The sequence below is a fragment of the Macrotis lagotis genome, chromosome 1, assembly GCF_037893015.1.
Source record: "Macrotis lagotis isolate mMagLag1 chromosome 1, bilby.v1.9.chrom.fasta, whole genome shotgun sequence".
Classification (NCBI taxonomy): domain Eukaryota; kingdom Metazoa; phylum Chordata; class Mammalia; order Peramelemorphia; family Peramelidae; genus Macrotis; species Macrotis lagotis.
The window spans coordinates 590,225,897-590,243,541 of NC_133658.1; the positions used below are offsets into that span (position 1 = coordinate 590,225,897).

At 37.4% G+C, this 17,645-nt stretch overlaps 1 protein-coding gene across 2 annotated transcripts in view; it reads left to right on the forward strand.

Annotated features, from left to right (window-relative positions):
• The window catches only part of ESYT3 (extended synaptotagmin 3), an 86,935-nt gene that overhangs the window by 19,369 nt on the left and 49,921 nt on the right, over nt 1-17,645 (forward strand). For both annotated transcript variants that reach the window (XM_074214865.1, XM_074214866.1), the window contains exons 2-4: nt 5,063-5,104; nt 9,278-9,412; nt 13,427-13,503. In XM_074214865.1, coding sequence (XP_074070966.1) covers nt 5,063-5,104; nt 9,278-9,412; nt 13,427-13,503 — 254 coding nt within the window. The remainder of the gene's footprint in view (nt 1-5,062; nt 5,105-9,277; nt 9,413-13,426; nt 13,504-17,645) is intronic.

Here is a 17,645-nt window from a genome sequence, read left to right on the forward strand (position 1 = left end):
TATACCTACTTTCTCATTTCAATAAATCTTTATGAAGTTAATTTGCTCATGTCAGAAGGGTATCCCCAGCAGAAAGAAAAAATCAGGTTTCCCCCAAAATAAGCCACAGTAGAACACGTCATAAACGAACCTGATCTTAACTCTTTTTTATAAACCCATACATTCTATAACTACTCAGTTTCCTTTTTTTTTTTTTTTTAGATTTTTGCAAGGCAAATGGGGTTAAAGTGGCTTGTCCAAGGCCACACAGCTAGGTAATTATTAAGTGTCTGAGGTCAGATTTGAACTCAGGTACTCCTGACTCCAGGGCCGGTGCTCTATCCACTGTGCCATCTAGCCACCCCTAGTTCCCTATTTTCTGCGTGATGAAATGGAAAGGGAGGGTACAAAAGAAATGAAAACTGGAGAACTAGCTAGATCACCAAGTGTATACAACAGACATACAGTGCTTACTATGTGTCAGACTAAGCCCTGACAATTATTATCTCATTTAAACTTCACAACTGCCCTGGGAGGTAAATGCTATTATGATTATTATTCCCATTTTACAGATAAGGAAACTGAGGCAAGCAGGTTAAGTGACATGCCTAAGGTCATATAGCTAGTAAATTTCTAAGGTAGGATTTGAATTCCAATGTTCCTGACTCTAAACTTAGCAGTCTATCTACTGCACCACCTAGCTGAAGTAAAATGATACCGAAAATATTGAGGACTGGATTCTCAAATATTCCGAAAGGGAGAAGATACAAAATAACTAGAATAAAAAAATTTTTTAAGTCAAATAAGATTGCAATAGTAACTATGGATCCATGTAAGCAAAATCTTTTTAACATTTTGTTTGTTTTCCAATTATATACAACAGTAATATATAGCCATCATTTTTTCAAGGTTCCAAATTCTACAATTTTTCCCCCTCCTCCCTTCCCCCTCCACAGAAAGCTGACAGTCTCTACATTGTTTCCATGCCATACACTGATGTAAATTGAATGTTATAAGAGTAAATATAAGAATAACCATAAACCCTCCCCCCCCAGAAGATGAGAACCCTCAAGAATAGAAAGAGAAAAAACAATTGTACTTCAGTCAGTGTTCAGCTTCCAATGGCTCTGTCTCTGGGGTGAGTTGCTTTCTTTATCATAAGTCCACCAGAGAAGTTGCTTCAATATTTTTCCCACAGTTGCTATTACTAGCTGTACCTCTACTCTATTTCTCCCCACTCTCATTTATTCCTCTCTCTCTCTCTCTCTCTCTCTCTCTCTCTCTCTCTCTCCTTTCATCCTGGCCCTGTCCAAAAGTGTGTTGCATCCGAGTACCCTCTCCCTCAATCTTCCCTCTCTTCTATCACCTATTCCCCCTTTCCCCCCCATTCCTCCTCATCCCATCCCTTTCCTCCCATCCTTCTCCAGGGCAAAACAGATTGCCTCATCAGATTGCCTCATTAAGTGTGTATGTCATTTCCTCCCTGAGCCATTTCCAATGAGAATGAAAGTTCACTCATTCCCCCTTGACTTACCCCCCTCACTCCATTGAAAAAGCTTTTTCTTGACTCTTATGTGAAATCTCTCAGCTTCTCTTTCATCTCCTTTTCCTTCCTCCCAGTACTTTCCCCCTTCACCCACTGACTCCATCCCTTCACCACATCATACCATTATATTCCGCTCCTTCCTATGTCCTATCTATATATGCTCCTTCTAACAGCTCTTATAAATGAGACAGTTCATATGAATTATCAATATCTTCTTCCCATGCAGTAATACAAACAGTTCAACATCATCAAGTTCCTCATAGTTAGTCCGTCTCTTCCACTCCCTCTATGGTTCACCAGAGTCCTGTACTTGGAGATCAAACTTTCTGTTCAGCTCTGGTTGTCTCAAAAGGAAAGTTTGAAAGCCCTGTTTCATTGAAAGTCCATCTTTTCTTCTGAAACAAGATGTTCAGTTTTGCTGAGTAGTTGATTCTCAGTTGTAAACCAAGATCTTCCAGAATATCATATTCCAATACTTAATGTAGATGCTGCCAGATCCTGTGTAATCCTGACTATGGAGCTTTGGGAGTTGAATTGTTTGTTTCTGGCAACTTTTAGAATTTTCTCTTTGATTTGGGAGTTTTGGAATTTGACTATAATATTCCTGGAAGTTTTTCTTTTTGGGATCTCTTTCAGGGAAGTGACCGGTGAATTCTCTCGATTTCTATTTTACCCTCAGTTTCTAGGATCTCAGGGCAATTTTGTTGTATTATTTCTTGAAAAATGAAGTCCAGGCTCTTCTCCTGATCATGGCTTTCAGATAGCCCAGTAATTTTTAAATTATTTCTTCTGGATCTGTTTTCAAGGTCGGTTTTTTTTTTCAGAAATATTTCACATTCTCTTCTAATTTTTGGCTTTTTTGGAAGAGTTTTATTTCTTCCTGATTTCTTGCAAAGTCATCAGCTTCCTTTAGTTCTATTTTGCATTTGAAGGAGTTATTTTCTTCAGAGAGCTTTTTTGTCTCCTTTTCCAACTAGTTAATTCTGTTTTTTAAGGCATTCTCCTCATTTGCCTTTTTGTTTTGCTTTTTCCATTAGGCTTAAACTGGTTTTTAACATATTATTTTCTTCAGTATTTTTTTGTATATCTTTCACCAAGCTTTTGATTTGGTTTTCATGATTTTTCTGCATGGCTCTCATTTCTCCTCTCAATTTTTCCTCCATCGCCCTTAATTGCTTTTTCAAAATCTTTTTTTTGAGCTCATCCATAGTCTGAGCCCATTTTCTATTTCTCTTGGAGGTTTTTGGATATAGAAGCTTCGATTTTGTTGTCATCTGAGTATGTGTTTTGATCTTCCATGGGACTAAAGTAATTCTCTAGGGTCAGATTCTTTTTCTTTTGTTTACTCATTTTCTCAGCCCAAGACTAATTTACAGCACTTCCAAGGCTTTAGGGTTGTTGGGGTTTTTTTTGGGGGGGACACCCCACTAGGACCTTTATTCCTGCAAGGTCTTATTCTCTATAGCCTGTGCTTTGATATGTAGATGGCCCAGTACTTCCTTCTGCCCTGGGGCTATAAGGAGGAATCCAGCTTGGTTATTTTTTGGAAGCCTAAACTAAACTGCAATATCTGAGTGTAGGCAAACCTCCGAGAAATCTCTGCAGACTTCCCTTATCATCTCTGGGGGTATAGGCTGCTTTCTCCCAATTCTTGCTGCAGATTCTGCAGCTGTGCTCCTCACTCCATACTCATTCTGGTGGAGCAGAGTTCTCTCACCTCCCCTTAAAGCTGTTGCTGGTGATCTCTTGGCTGGGCTGGGCTGGGCTGGGCTACAGCTTTTTTCCCAACCCCAGGTCCTGGTGAAACACACCTAAGTTATCTTGGACTGGGAAAATGTATCACTCAGTCTTTCTGTGGTTTCTGCCCCTCTAAATTTTGGCTAGAGCCATGTTTTGGGGGGGTTTGGAAGGTCAGAGTTGCCAGGAAATGCTGCCTTCACACTGCCATTTTGGCTCCACCCCCCATGTAAGCAAAATCTTAATGAGACTGATATATATATATATATATATATATATATATATATATATATATCAAGGGTATCTACATTTATATCAAGGGAGAGGTAGGTTTTAAAACAATTATAGTAGACCCATCTTTATGGTGACACCAGTGACTGAAACCTAAAGAAAATATAAAACCCCACTGTATATTGTATGTTAAATCTAAAACACGTTTAATGTAGTAAAGCAAAATGTTCCCCTAAGAGCTATATATTTTATACGGCATCTGTTATGCATAATAAGTTAAGAATGTATAGGACTCCTTCACAGATGCAGTGATAGAGTCCCCACCCTCAAAGAATTTACTTTTCAATAATATTTATATAGGTGGATAATATAAGATATTTCAAAGTATGTTCAAGATAACCCTTCATGAAATAGAAAACAAATACTTATCAAAGATGCTTGCTGCTATCATGAAAGTTGTCCAACTCAGAATCCAAATGGGATTATTTTTAGATTTTGAAGAATCAGAAATTTAAGAGCTAGAAAGGACCTTAGATGAGGGCATTGGATGGGAGAGTATTAGGGTATAAACACAATGATGAACAACAATGAACTTGGTCCATTTGGAATCTGAGCTGGTCTTCTTGACAGTGGCAAATCTCTTGTCAAGCATGTTTTGAAAGGCAATGTAGTGCAGTGCACTTGAAATTAGAAAGATCTGGGTTTAATGACCATCCTTAGATGATTAACTGGATAACTTCGGGCAAATTGCTTAATTGTTGCCTCTACTGTCAAATGTGGGTCCCTAAAACCTCTTCCAGCTCTAAATTTGTAATGTTATTACCCTATGATTCAACAAGCAGATCTGCCAGTGACTTAGTAGAATGCTGTTTGCAAATCCAAAAAAACAAACCATTTAGTTTACATGAGCAAATGAGTAGCTTTCTGACCTTACCTTTTAGTCTTTTTTTAACCACAGAAGGCTCATTGCAAAAAGTAAATTGGGGGCTTGGCTAGGTGGCTCAGTGGATAAAGCACCCACCCTGGAGTCAGGAGTACTTGGGTTCAAATCCGGTCTCAGACACTTAATAATTACCTAGCTGTGTGGCCTTGAGCAAGCCACTTAATCCCATTTGCCTTGCAAAAACCTAAAAAAAAAAAAAAAGTAAATTGGTATCCTTTGTTTCACTAACACTTGTCCCTTTATCACCAAGAGGTAGATTTTTATAATAATTTTTATAAAAGAGAAAAAAAGAAAGATGGCTTAGCAAAAATAACCAAAATATCAACCAAATCTGGCATTATATGCAGGACCCATAGCTCTCCAGTTTTGCAAAGGAGGGAGGGAGGTACATTTGCTCATATCTTTGAAGTTGTTAGAAAAGGACCAGAATAGGTCATTAAAAAATTACCCCAAAGTAAGACTAAGGCAAAGACTGATCTTTGAGGCTACCAGAACTTGGAGAAGTGCTTATTGAATACCATTGGTCATTAATTGAAGCATTCTTCTTTATCTGTTCATGCTCATTTTTATGCTCTGTGAGATGGTCCTTTTGAAATAATTTTTTCTTTCTTTTTTTCCCCCTCTAGATCCACTTCCCAGATGTGGAGCGGGTTGAATGGATCAACAAGGTAAGAACCAATATGGATTCAAGATGGGGAAGCTGGAGTTGGGGAACCAGCTGAAGATGCTGAGTACTTTGTGACCCCCAAATCGGAACCCCTGAAAAGACTTTAATTATTTCTTGGCTATATTCATCCTATACATAGGACACATTGACTCATGAAAAATGTAACTAGGGGACAGGAAAGGAGGTTTACCCATAGCTGTGTGGACAGACTGGTTGGCAGAAATTAGGTGTCTTAAATATTTTGGCAACTTTTATATTACCTGCAGATAACATTCTGTTCTTGGTGCTGCCTAGCTTTTGATTGTCAGACAGGCACTGTTTTACAGTGGAAACAGCATATCACAGTCAGGTCACATGGGTTTAGGTCACTTAAACTTTCTGAGTCAAAGTTTTCTTATCTGTAAAAGAGAGGGGACTGTTCTTCATGATCTCTGAAGTTCCTTCCAGATCTAAATCTAAGAGCTTAAGAACTAAGTACCCAGATGCCACCTCTCCCCAGTTTCATATGAATATGTTCATTTTCTTCTCCCAGAGACTTCAAATTAATTCACTGGTTTCTGTCAGTAATATTTTTATAGCCTGTAAGTAACAAACACAAAAGGCTAATGTTTGAGGTCCTGGGGGGGGGGGGGGATCTAGTTTCAATTTAGGGGAGGGGAGGGGAGGGGGAAGAGGGGGGAGGAATGAGTCAGTGGTCCTGTTAGTATTTCAAGTTAATAATGTTTCTGTGAGATCCCACAGATGGCAGAGAGCAGAACCAGTATTCAGCCCAAGTCTTCTGACTTCAAAGTCCCTTCTCTTCTCCCTCTTCCATAATATCTATTCTCATTTAGCTACATCTTTTAGTCAATTTGTACTTGACATGACTACTTCTCTCTCTCTCTTACTCCCCATTCCCTTTTTTTTCTTTTCCCCTTCATCTACTTCATGTTACTTATTAGCTCAATTCCACAGGATAGTTCTTGACAGTAGGTTAACCAGGAAGACTACATAAGATGAGGATTTCCCCCCTCTACATCCCTGTTTTCAAAGATAACTTTCTATCTAGCTCTGTATTTCCACTGAACACGTATACACACAAAGACACACACATATCAGATAAACCAGATACATTATTTTGTATAACATTGTTTAGCTGTATACTTTTTTAAGTGTTTCATATTGTTATCTCATTTAAATCTCATCATCTCTCTGTGTTGTAGGTAGGAAAAGTGTTATTATCCCTGTTTTACTGATGAGAAAAATGAAACTCCAAAATGATTGAGAATTGCCTAGGGTCATACAGGTAGTTAATGATAGAATTCTATCCAGGGTTCCTGGCTTAATACCTCTGTGTCATATAGAGATTGATAACATTTACTTTCAGAGAATGAGATGAAAGTTGAAAATAAAGAGGGACCCTCTAGACATTTACTGAATATTCCAGCCAGGGCTTTTATCTCAAACCCTTTTTACCTAATCTCTTGGTAACCCCAGCAGAAAGTAGCTTCCATGTGTTTAATATTTTTATTTGTTTTCTGATATATTAAGCAGGAGGTTCTAAAGTTCATTAACTTGTGGGTTTTTTAGTATTTTAATAACTTTATTTCAACATAATTGATTTTCTTTGTCATTCTATGTATTTTATTTTATTCATTTAAAAACCTTATTCTAAAAATGGATCCATAGATTCCACCAGATTCTCAAAGGGATTCAGAGATTCCAGTAGCTGTGACCAGAGATTAGGGTATTTTTCCTTATTTTTATTGGTAGAGTTAGTATTGGTGGTGGTGGTGGGGGGGTGTTGGATAGTCCTGTCTAGGAAGCAAAGTCAGAGAGGAAATTAGCCTGGCAATTAGGGGCACTAGTCAGATGGAACCAAATGAAAAATTCTAAAAAAAAAAAAAAAGGACATAGAAGAAATGTAAAGGTTGTCACTTATTGTATTGAGAGGACTATTGTTTAATGAAAAAAAAATGTGTTAATAAAAGATTTCTAAGGGTACCTCTCAGGAAGAACAAGAAATTAGTATCTAAGACTTCCTAAATTGGATAGTCTAGAAGAAGATTGGCATCACTGACTTTGCAAGCACAGTGGGAAAAGCTTTGGATTTGGAAATAAGAACACATCAATTCTAATCTTGATTTTGTCTCTTGCTACCTGTGTGTCATAATGCAAATCACTTAAACCTGCTAAGACTTTCTCAGTTTCCTCACCTTTAATATGGTAGTGGTGGTGAACATCCAGATCTCTTCCAAGTCTAAATCTCTAATCCTTAAAAATTAATCTTCTCATTTCCTTATTGCCCCAAAACATAAATTTTAGAGAAAGTTAAATGAAAAATCTGATCTATGGACAGCAAAATCATTTCCATAAAAAATGCAACTACCTCAATTCTGCTAAAAGCCTAGGAATTCTAGAAAGATCTCAGACATTTATTTACTATGTGACATGTCACTTAATGCGGGGGTCCAGTCTCCGCAGGGTCCTTGGAACCTGACAGGAGGGATAGAGTCAGCAAAATGAGTTGAGTCAACAAGTGGGTAAAGGCAGGAGCAGGTTGACTGACTGTCAGCTGCTTGGATTTATTTTTATAGTTTCAGAATCATGTATGTTTCAAGCAAACAAGCAAACTGAGATCATTTCATTGGTTACAAGAGTGTACAATTTTCATCATCAGTCTTATAGTTCATATGGTTACAAGTTTTAATCATGTGATTACAAGTTTAAGTAATAATCATATAGTTAATTGATTTCTTATCCCTACTCAGACCATGATGACCTTAACCTGTCTGTTACCATATTTATTACTACATTGTATAATTGTTCATTCATTTAAAGTTATTAATTAAGCAATTCTTTTAATGGAAAGTTTTTTATATTTTTTGTGTAGGTAATGTTTTTAGATACACTTCCTTAACAATCTCTAGTGAGGGTCTTTATGCTTGTCCACCCATCTGTTAACTCTTACAATAACCAATTTTTCTTTCTGGCCTTGTTGGTAGAAGCCACTGTTTCTGTGACTTTTTTTATTCTTTCCCATGAAACTAAGGCTGCTGGAGTTCACATATCGGTCACCTGTACTAACTATTTTCTCACCATCTTTTTCATATATTCCGGTGTATGGTAAGGGGGGCAAAACTATTAATTTCCCTGGAATTCTATCTGACCCATCTTGTATCTGTTTTCCCTTCTGGCATCTCCTTGGAATTCCCAGTGCTGGGTTTTCCAGAGATTTCATAATGTTGAAGCCTTTTTTATGACTCAGGGAGAGGCAGTCCTGTTAAATTTGGACAGAGTTTACAATCTGTTTTATTCAAGGAATTTTTCTGAAATCCTTTATAGTCATTCCAGTATTAGGGTGAGTAAATATTGTAACCAATAATAAACCTATAAATATTGGTATACATGAAATCCCTATATATATTGAGGAAGGAAATGTTCCATCAGGCAGTATGACTGCCTTGAGTCTTCTTGCTGTGACTGTGTCAAACAGGTTAAAGACCCTGGCTCCCAATAACTTAACCTCTTCCTGCCTCAGTTTCTTCAACTGAGAATTGAGAACAATAACAACACCTACCTCACAGGGCTCTTATAAAGATCTAGTATGATATAGATTAGCACAGTGTCTTGACATGTAGTAGACACTGTATAAAAGTTAACTTTTATCATTGTTGCCCATGAGGATGATCTAAATGGTATTTTTTAAATTTAATACATTAATCCTAGAACAGAAGAGACCTTTGCAATCAAGTTCAACCCCTTGAGTAAGCATATGAAGAAAGAAGTAAAGAGAGGTCAAATAACTCACTGAAGGCATGCAGCAAGTAAACCAGGGCGAGAACACAAGTCTTTTGATTCCCAGACTTTTATTGTTTCCCCTGTTGAGTTAGAATATGAACAGGGTAGCCCCTTTTCTGCTTTTCAGAATTAGAAGTCCTTCCATTCTGGCTATGCTCCCTGACCAGACATGACAGATTGTGTGAACAGTTCCAGAGTTTTAAAAGTAATAAGATTGTTTCAGCCAGGTTCAAGAGATTACAGAGTAACCATCTTGACAGAATTATTAAGAATTAGAATCTAAATGCCCCTTGACTATCCTTAAAGAAGATAGAAATCTCATTATCTGTGTGTGTGTGTGTGTGTGTGTGTGTGTGTGTGTGTGTGTGTGTTTATGTACTTCTTTCCCACATAGATTATATCACAGACCTGGCCCTACCTTGGCATGATCATGGAGAAGAAAATTCGGGAAAAACTTGAGCCAAAGATCAGAGAAAAGAGCATCCATCTCAAAACATTCACCTTCACCAAGCTGTGCTTTGGACAAAAGGTTGGTAACTTAGTTTGCTTAAATACTGGATTGCTTTCAGACATCCTATCCTTACCCTACCTTCCCTACCCTCACTCCTTCCCCTTCCAAATGCACATCTGGCTATTTGTTCTATTGTACCCCAAATCAGATGCAAGAAACTGTAGACCAATTGAATTTTGGAATGGAGTATATTTCTCCGGGGGTTGCTAGCGGGGTAAAACTCAAATCCAACAACCCCCCCCCCCCAGAATAGAATGAGCAAGGTTTTTATAGTATTTTAAGAGATGGGGGGTATGGTGAGCAAGCAGTCATGCACCAGGGAGACTTAGGTCAGGTGGAGTTTACTATCTCACAGCTCCAGCTGAACCTGGGGAGGAGGGAGGCAGTTTTAGGAGGGAACAGGAATATTGCAGAAACAGCAAAAGGATTGGGTTAACAAGAACAAGTCTCAGATAAAATTTATCATATATCTCTCTCTCAGGGTCTCTCAAGGTCAGCTATTTGAGCCTTGTCAGTATGTTCCCAGACTTAGGGGCGTTAGCCAAACCGAGAAGCTTCTTGGAGCCCAAAAGATTCAAGGACCCCCTTTACACAGAGTTTCCACAAGTATTAATATTGTACTTCAGTCCAAGAGTCCTTTTCTCCTTTCCCTCCTCTTCTCAATGTCAAGTTCAGAGTTTGTCAGTGTCTTCAAGAAAGAAACATAACTATTTTGTCTTGAACTAAATCCCATGAAGAGAAAATATCCATAAAGAATAGAGGAAAGGGCTGGAGAACATCCCATCTTTCTTCATTGATATTTGATTTGCTAATTTTTATGATGTGCACTACACTGTGGGAGAGATATGTTGGACATTATTCTAGCCCTTGTAATCTCCATGTCAACTATAGATTATAAACTGATACTTTGTCTAGAGTATAACACTGACTGGAAAGATACAAATAAAATAAGTATGCAATGCAATATATGAATTCAAACAGATCAGAACGTTTCTAAACTGGATGGACAGAGCAGAACAAAGTAGGTTAGAGGCAGGAGAACTAGGAATCAAACAGAATTTTAATTTCAAAGTGAAGCAAATGTTTACAAGTGGAAGTCTACCTTCAAGAGAATGAGGGCTTATAGCTTATGGAAGGGATAGGGCTTTTATACATGAAACCATATACATGATCCCATCAGGGATCCAACATAGTCTTGAGAAAACACTCTCTACAGTTGGCATTTCTTGAGACAATATAGGCATTCTTGGGTCCTGTCTTATTCTTGGGTCTCTAACTTAGAGTTGTTGTTGAGCTTTATGATTGCTCCAAGTCAACAGGATCATTGAGCCTTATGATAGTTCAGTGGGGTACAGAACCAGAGTTAGCATGGTAGGAACAGGAATGCAGCCCTGGTTCAGTTTATTTAGTAGTTATGAGCATAAGAATTCAGGAATTGTGAGCATGTCACGGGGAAATAGGAACTTGAGTTGAGTTTGGAAATGTGAATTGGGTATTCCAGTTCTTGTAGAACTTCTAAGTGACAGTGTTGCAGGTGAAGGAAAACAAGTATAAAAGTCTAGAGATGGGAACATTCATGCCATAATCTGGACCCAATTTATCTTTCTAACTTTGTGCCTCACTATTCCACCCCTTTGTGCTTCATCACTCCATCCCTTTACTCCTAAACAATCCTTTCTGAACTTTCTCCTCCCTTAAAGTACTCTCCCTATCTTCTGAGTCTGTAGAAAGTTCTAGAGACATAGGAATAGATATAATATATATATATATATATATATATATATATATATATTGCTGTCTGATCCTCTTTTCTACATATCACAAGAAGACTATTTGTTGCCTCAAAACCTATCTTCATTGGAATATGCTTTCCTATCATTTTAGAATTCCTGGTCTTACAGGCTATTTTTCAACAATTAAATTTTATACTGACTATTTTATGATAACATATGAATAAGTGCATTAAGAAAATGACTCCAAATGAAAGGCTTCTTGAAAATTAGAGAGCAATAACTTACATTTTTTGTTGCTGTTCACTCACCCTTTCATCTATCTACCCAATTCTGCCTGACCTCATTTGAGATTTTCTTGACAAAGATACTGGAGTAGTTTGCCATTTCTTTCTCCAGCTCATTTTACAGATGAGGAAATTGAGGTAAGCAAGGTTAAATGACTTGCCCAGTCACACAGCTAATAAGTGACTGAGGCCAGGTTTAAACTCAGGTCTTTCTGTCTCTAGGCCTAGTACAATTCATTGTGCCACCTATCTGCCCAACTGATATTAGCTAGTGCTATAAAATTTGCAAAGAGTTTTACACACACACAAACTTCAAACAGCTTTGTGAGGAAGGTCCTAAAGGAATTATTAACCCAATTTTACAGATGAGGACACTGAAACTCAGAGTTTTCTTGCTCAGGGTGACTTAGTCAGAGTCATAAATAAGTGGGGAAGGTAAGATTTGAACCTAAGTGTTTAAGTTCATTAGTGTTTTATCTACTATTCTACTACTCTTCCTTAAATAAACTAATCTAATTCATGTGCTGAACATGGGAGATACAAATACAAAGTGAAAAAATAGTTCCTAGCCTCAAGGAAGTTACATTATAATCTCATTCTGGTTTCTTATTAGCTGTAATCACTAAAGATGGCTCAAGTTCTTCTTTACACCTTTTCCCTTTTCTGGTCTTGATCTTAGAATTGGGACTCAGCTTGTGGATCAGTCTGGTCCAGTGACTCATGAAATATTGATATAAGGTGCCTATGGGAGTAAGATGCTTAGGAAGTAATTAGCCTTCAATATAGCAATTTCTACTATGTTGACAAGAGATTGTACCAGACCCTGGTGAGGACAAAGGCAGAAAACACATGGTTCCTTTCAAAACGAAATGAAATAAGCACATAAAAGAAAGGTAAAATAAGTACTAAGGTTTTAGAGAAAGGGAGAGTTTTACAACTACTTCTTTGTTTAAAAAAGATGAAAGGGGATGTTGCTATTAGTGGAGATGGTAGAGAACAAAGTAATTTAAATAGAAGCAGGTATGTAAGTCTTATACTCTTACATCATTTAAATAAAACTAAATAATGTTTTTATTTTATTACCTACTTCCTCCACCCTACTCTCAAGTCATATTATTCTTTTAATTAGGCCTTTTTATAGCAAACATCTTTAAGAAATGCAAGGGTAGATGCTGGAGATTAAGGTAAAAGTGAAAGAAGGCAGGAGGAAGTAAGTGAATGAGATAGAGGGAGAGTGGGTTTTATGACATCCCAAAAGAAAATCTGGTAGTGAAATGGGTGGGAAAAGCTTAGAGAAGTATAAGATTTTGAGTAAGGAGACCTGAGCCCTTTAGTTTAAATCCTGAGTACTTTAGCAGTATGGACACATAGCTTCTCTGACCTTAATTTTCTTCTGCTGTAAAATGGCTATAATAATCATACCTTTATGGTTTATAGTAGACAAAAAGCATTAGATTTAAAATTAGAGAACCTGGATTCAAATCCCAACTTTGCCCTTAACTGGCTGAGACACACACACACACACACACACACACACACACACACACACACACACACACAAAGAGAGAGACAAACACTTCATTCATATGGTCTCTTTTTTTCTTTTATTAAAGATTTTGAGTTCTACAATTTTTCCCCCAATCTTACTTCCCTCCCCCCCCACCCCCCATCTTATTGTCTCTTAAGGATTAAGGGTTGATAGGTATACAGGGAGAAGATGGCAGAACTTTGGTTCAAAGAGATCTGTCCTGTGCCATCACCAAAGGGCTCTGGTGAGATTGAGTCACTTCTGCATTTGAAGTGAACCAAAAGTTTAAAGCAAATAAAAGGGGGGGGAAATGCTTTGCTTTGCTTTGATTTGTCTATTTGATTGTCACCCCAGGTTAGTGACCTAGAAACACTATTACTTTTATTGCTTTTTCCAATATAATTAATTTTGGGCTCCATGTGGTATCCACAGAAGGTACATCTCAAAAGCCAAAGAAGCAGTGACTTCTCCATTGTTCTTTTTTCAGTGCCCCAAGGTCAATGGTGTCAAGGCCCACACCAGTCAGTGCAATCGAAGAAGGATCATGCTAGACCTACAGATATGGTAAAGTAACTGGGGGCTTCTGAGAAGATGGCTGTTGTTGTTGTTTCATTTCAATTGGACCCAAGTCTTTATGATTGCATCTGGGGTTTTCTTGGCAAAGATACTGGGGTGGTTTGCCATTTTCTTCTCCAGTTCATTTTACACAAGAGGAAATGAGGCAAACAGAGTTAAATGAATTACCTAAGATTCCACATCTAGAAAGGGTCTAAGGCCAGATTTGTACTCAAGAAGATGAGTCTTTTTGATTCCAGTTCCAGCTCTCTATCCATCTACTGTGACACCTGTACCAAGTACAGTACCTGAAAGGCATATTTTATACCAGGTTGCACAGTACAAGCTTTACTTTGGCATTAGGAATCTAATAAGTTGATTGAACCACTTAAAATAAGGCACTTCTTTCTTCATCCAGAATGCAACATCTTTGAGGACTGAGGAATTGTATCTGATCAGAACTGGCATATGGATATGGGGGAACTGTGATTGAGATGAAAGACTCATTATAGTAGATGCTGAAAAAAGAGTGAGAGGGGTGGCTAGGTGGCGCAGTGGATAAAGCACCGGCCAGGGAGTCAGGAGTACCTGGGTTCAAATCCAGACACTTAATGATTACCTAACTGTGTGGCCTTGGGCAAGCCACTTAACCCCATTTGCCTTGCAAAAACCTAAAAAAAAAAAAAGAATGAGAAAACTATCCCTCTTACTTTTAAAATCAGACCCTAGCTATGAAAGCAATAACCCTTTTTCTAGAAAACAGATATTTAAGAGCAAGCTTTTTATAGTTGCTTTGGATCTGGCCTTGAGAGGAAGACTTGAGTTCAAAGGAAATATCCTAGTTATGTAACTAGTTGAACAACTCACTTACATATTCAGGCCCCCAGGCAACAGTCTAAGACTGTAAGTTGCAGAACAATCTGATCTGCATTTTTACAGGGAGGTTCCTCACCAGGACTTCCCAATATCCATGAGATCACCATCTGAAAACCAAAACAAAGCATGTACACAAGCTTTGGAAAGCAGAGCTACCTGGGAGAAAGGGTGGAAGGAGGTCTTTTCCCAGTGGAAGTAGAGACAATAATTTCAAGACCTGAAATGGAATCTCTTTAGATGAAAAAAATGAGAGATTTGTCATAGTTGTAGGGGAGAGAGTTGTTTTGTAAAATGAAACAACAACAAACATCTAATGAAGGTGGTGAGTAGTGTGTTTCTTGGACCTTTGTGTTTGCTGAATTTTTAAAATATGCACACTCTAGGGCAATGAAAGCTTACAGAAATCCTGAATAGTATTTCTTATTGTTTATGCTTCTAGAATCTATATTCATTTAAGTCCTATGAGCTTCATGGTAATGTGTGTAGAGTAATTATCAAGAGTCTTGCTATTTTTTTAATTTACTTTAATTTTTTAGGTTTTTGCAAGGCAAATAGGGTTAAGTGGCTTGCCCAAGGCCACACAGCTAGGTAATTATTAAGTGTCTGAGATGGGATTTGAACCCAGGTACTCCTGACTCCAGGGCCAGTGCTTTATCCACTGAGCCACCTAGCCACCCCGAGAGTTTTGCTATGAATATTGACTTTGTCACCTCAAGCCATCAATGTTGTCTCAATAATGAATAAAAAGGAGAGTTTATATGAATTAATAAGATTTGCACATGTTATAGTAAAAGTTCATTGAGTTGTTATGCTTAAAAAAAAAGCATAGTGAACTTCATGCAGAAGATGGCACTTGAGCAGATGTTAGAATCACCTAGTCTTGTCACTTGATTTTTCAGATCAGGATAGTAAACTGAAAAATGTGAGGTGATTTGTCTAAGGTCACAGGTAGTAAAGAGAAGCCCAGGAGTCCCAAAAATCATAGATTTTTTTTAATTGAAGGGGACTCTGATGACCATCTAGTACTATCCATGCCTAAAAAAGAATGTGCTCCAACACATATCTTATAAGTGGTCATCTAACCTTTGTTCCAAGATCTCTATAAGGAGAATCTACTAATTCTATTATGAGACAACAATAATCGCTAGGAAGTGATTCTTTAAATATCAAGCTTAAATTTGCTTCTTCACAACTACCTATTTCTTTTTTCCCAATCCCAGGGCAAACAATGTGCTCCCTCTTCTGGATAGATCTTCAAATACTTAGTAATAAGATAGCTATTATGTCTCCCCTAAATCAAATCTCCCCTAAGTCAAACATTCCCAGTCCTTCAACTTTTCCTCCTTTGGTATGGAGACCCTTCACTATCATGTTTGTCTAGGACTGCTCACTATTTTATTGACATTTCCCAAAATGTAGTCATTAAACTGAACACACCATGTTCTGGCTAAGGCAGAGTACTAGGGACTATTGTTTCTTTATTTCTGGAAGTTATATCTCTCTTAATGCAGCCTAAGTCAACTTTGGGGAACCTCGATGGCACAGTGGCTAGAGTGCTAGTCCTGGAGTCAGAAAAATTACTCTTCTTGAGTTCAGATTTGTTCTCAGACACTTACTAGCTATGTGTGATTCTGGGTAAATCATTAACCCTGTTTGCCTCAGTTCCTCATATAAAAAATGAACTGGAGAAAGAAATGGCAAACCAATCCAGTACCTTTAACAAGAAAGCCCCATCCCATTTTCGGCTGCCTTGCTTTCCCCCTCTTTCTCTCTATCCTTCAATCTTTACCATTTCACTCATTCAATCTCTGTTTCCTCAACTGTAAAATGAGGATTATAGCAGATGAGCAAATTTCCCTAGTGACTCAGGTATTCTGTTTTCTATATTCTAAGGCAAGCAATCTTTAAAAAAATTAAAAAATGTATTTATTTTTCCAACTATATGCAAAGATGGTTTTCAACATCCATTTTTTGTGGGGTTTGGGGTTCCACAGTTTTCTCCCTTCCCCCTCCTCTTGACAGCAAACAATCTAATATAGCTTATAAATGTATAATTATGTTAAACATGTTTCCATATATTACTCATGTTGTAAAAGAAGTGGAACAAATGGGGAAAACTATGAGAAGGAAAAAACCATAAAACATAAAACAAATTTTAAAAATTGAAAAAAGAAAACCAAGAAAACCCCAAATAGGGTCATGAAGACAGACATGATTGAAATAACTGCCACAACAAAATCAACTTTAGCTTTCTTTCCTTATGTGCTTGTATCAAATTAAATTTGAAGTCCTAAATTTTATTAAAATTACTTTATAACCAGGCCTCTCCCACTTTTTACCAGTGAAGTTGATTTTTTTTAACTCAATGTAAAAATTTACATTTATCACCATCAAATTTAATTTTATTGAACTAGTTCTAGTCTATGAACATGTTCTAGTCCATGAATAGGCAGAAGATAGCCTAAGGACCAAATCCTGCTTGCTGCCTGAGTTGTTTTTTGTTTTTGTTTTGTTTTTGTTTTTTTAGGCTTTTTGCAAGGCAAATGGGGTTAAGTGGCTTGCCCAAGGCCACACAGCTAGGTAATTATTAAGTGTCTGAGATCAGATTTGAACCCAGGTACTCCTGACTCCAGGGCTGGTGCTTTATCCACTATGCCACCTAGCAGCCCCTTGTTTTTTTTAATGAGAACTAAGAATGATTGTAACATTTTAAAATACAATTTTAAAAATATTTTGAAATGTAAAAACAATTTTTAACTCTCAGGCTCAACACAATTGTGTAGCTGGTTTTGGCCTTCAGGTGACAGTTTGCCATCCCCTATTCTAGGCTACCAAAATCTTTTGAGATTCTCTGTCATTCAGTGTTTTTGACAAAGAGAGAGAGAAATAGTCAAACAGATAGATAGACAGATTGAGTTTTGAACTCAGGTCATTTCATTCTAAATCCAGAGGTCTTTAGTACCACAATTGATTTATTATATGGGCCCTAGTTTGTACTGTTTCAAAAAGAATGTCAGAGATAATCTCCTTACTTCCATGTTTTTCTGACATGAAACAAAAATTTTCAGTCCCAAATTTTTGTCAGTTGTCATTCCCTTGACATCATGGGGATCCAAAGTCTAAGATTATTAAAACTGGCATCCTACCCTTACCTAACCTAATATGTAGATATTAAAAACAATATATGCTCATCCATAATGAATGGAGTCAGTGGGTTGTGTAAGAGTTAGTGTCAAATAAGGTTAGTAATAAACTATGAGGTTAAATCCAGGAAG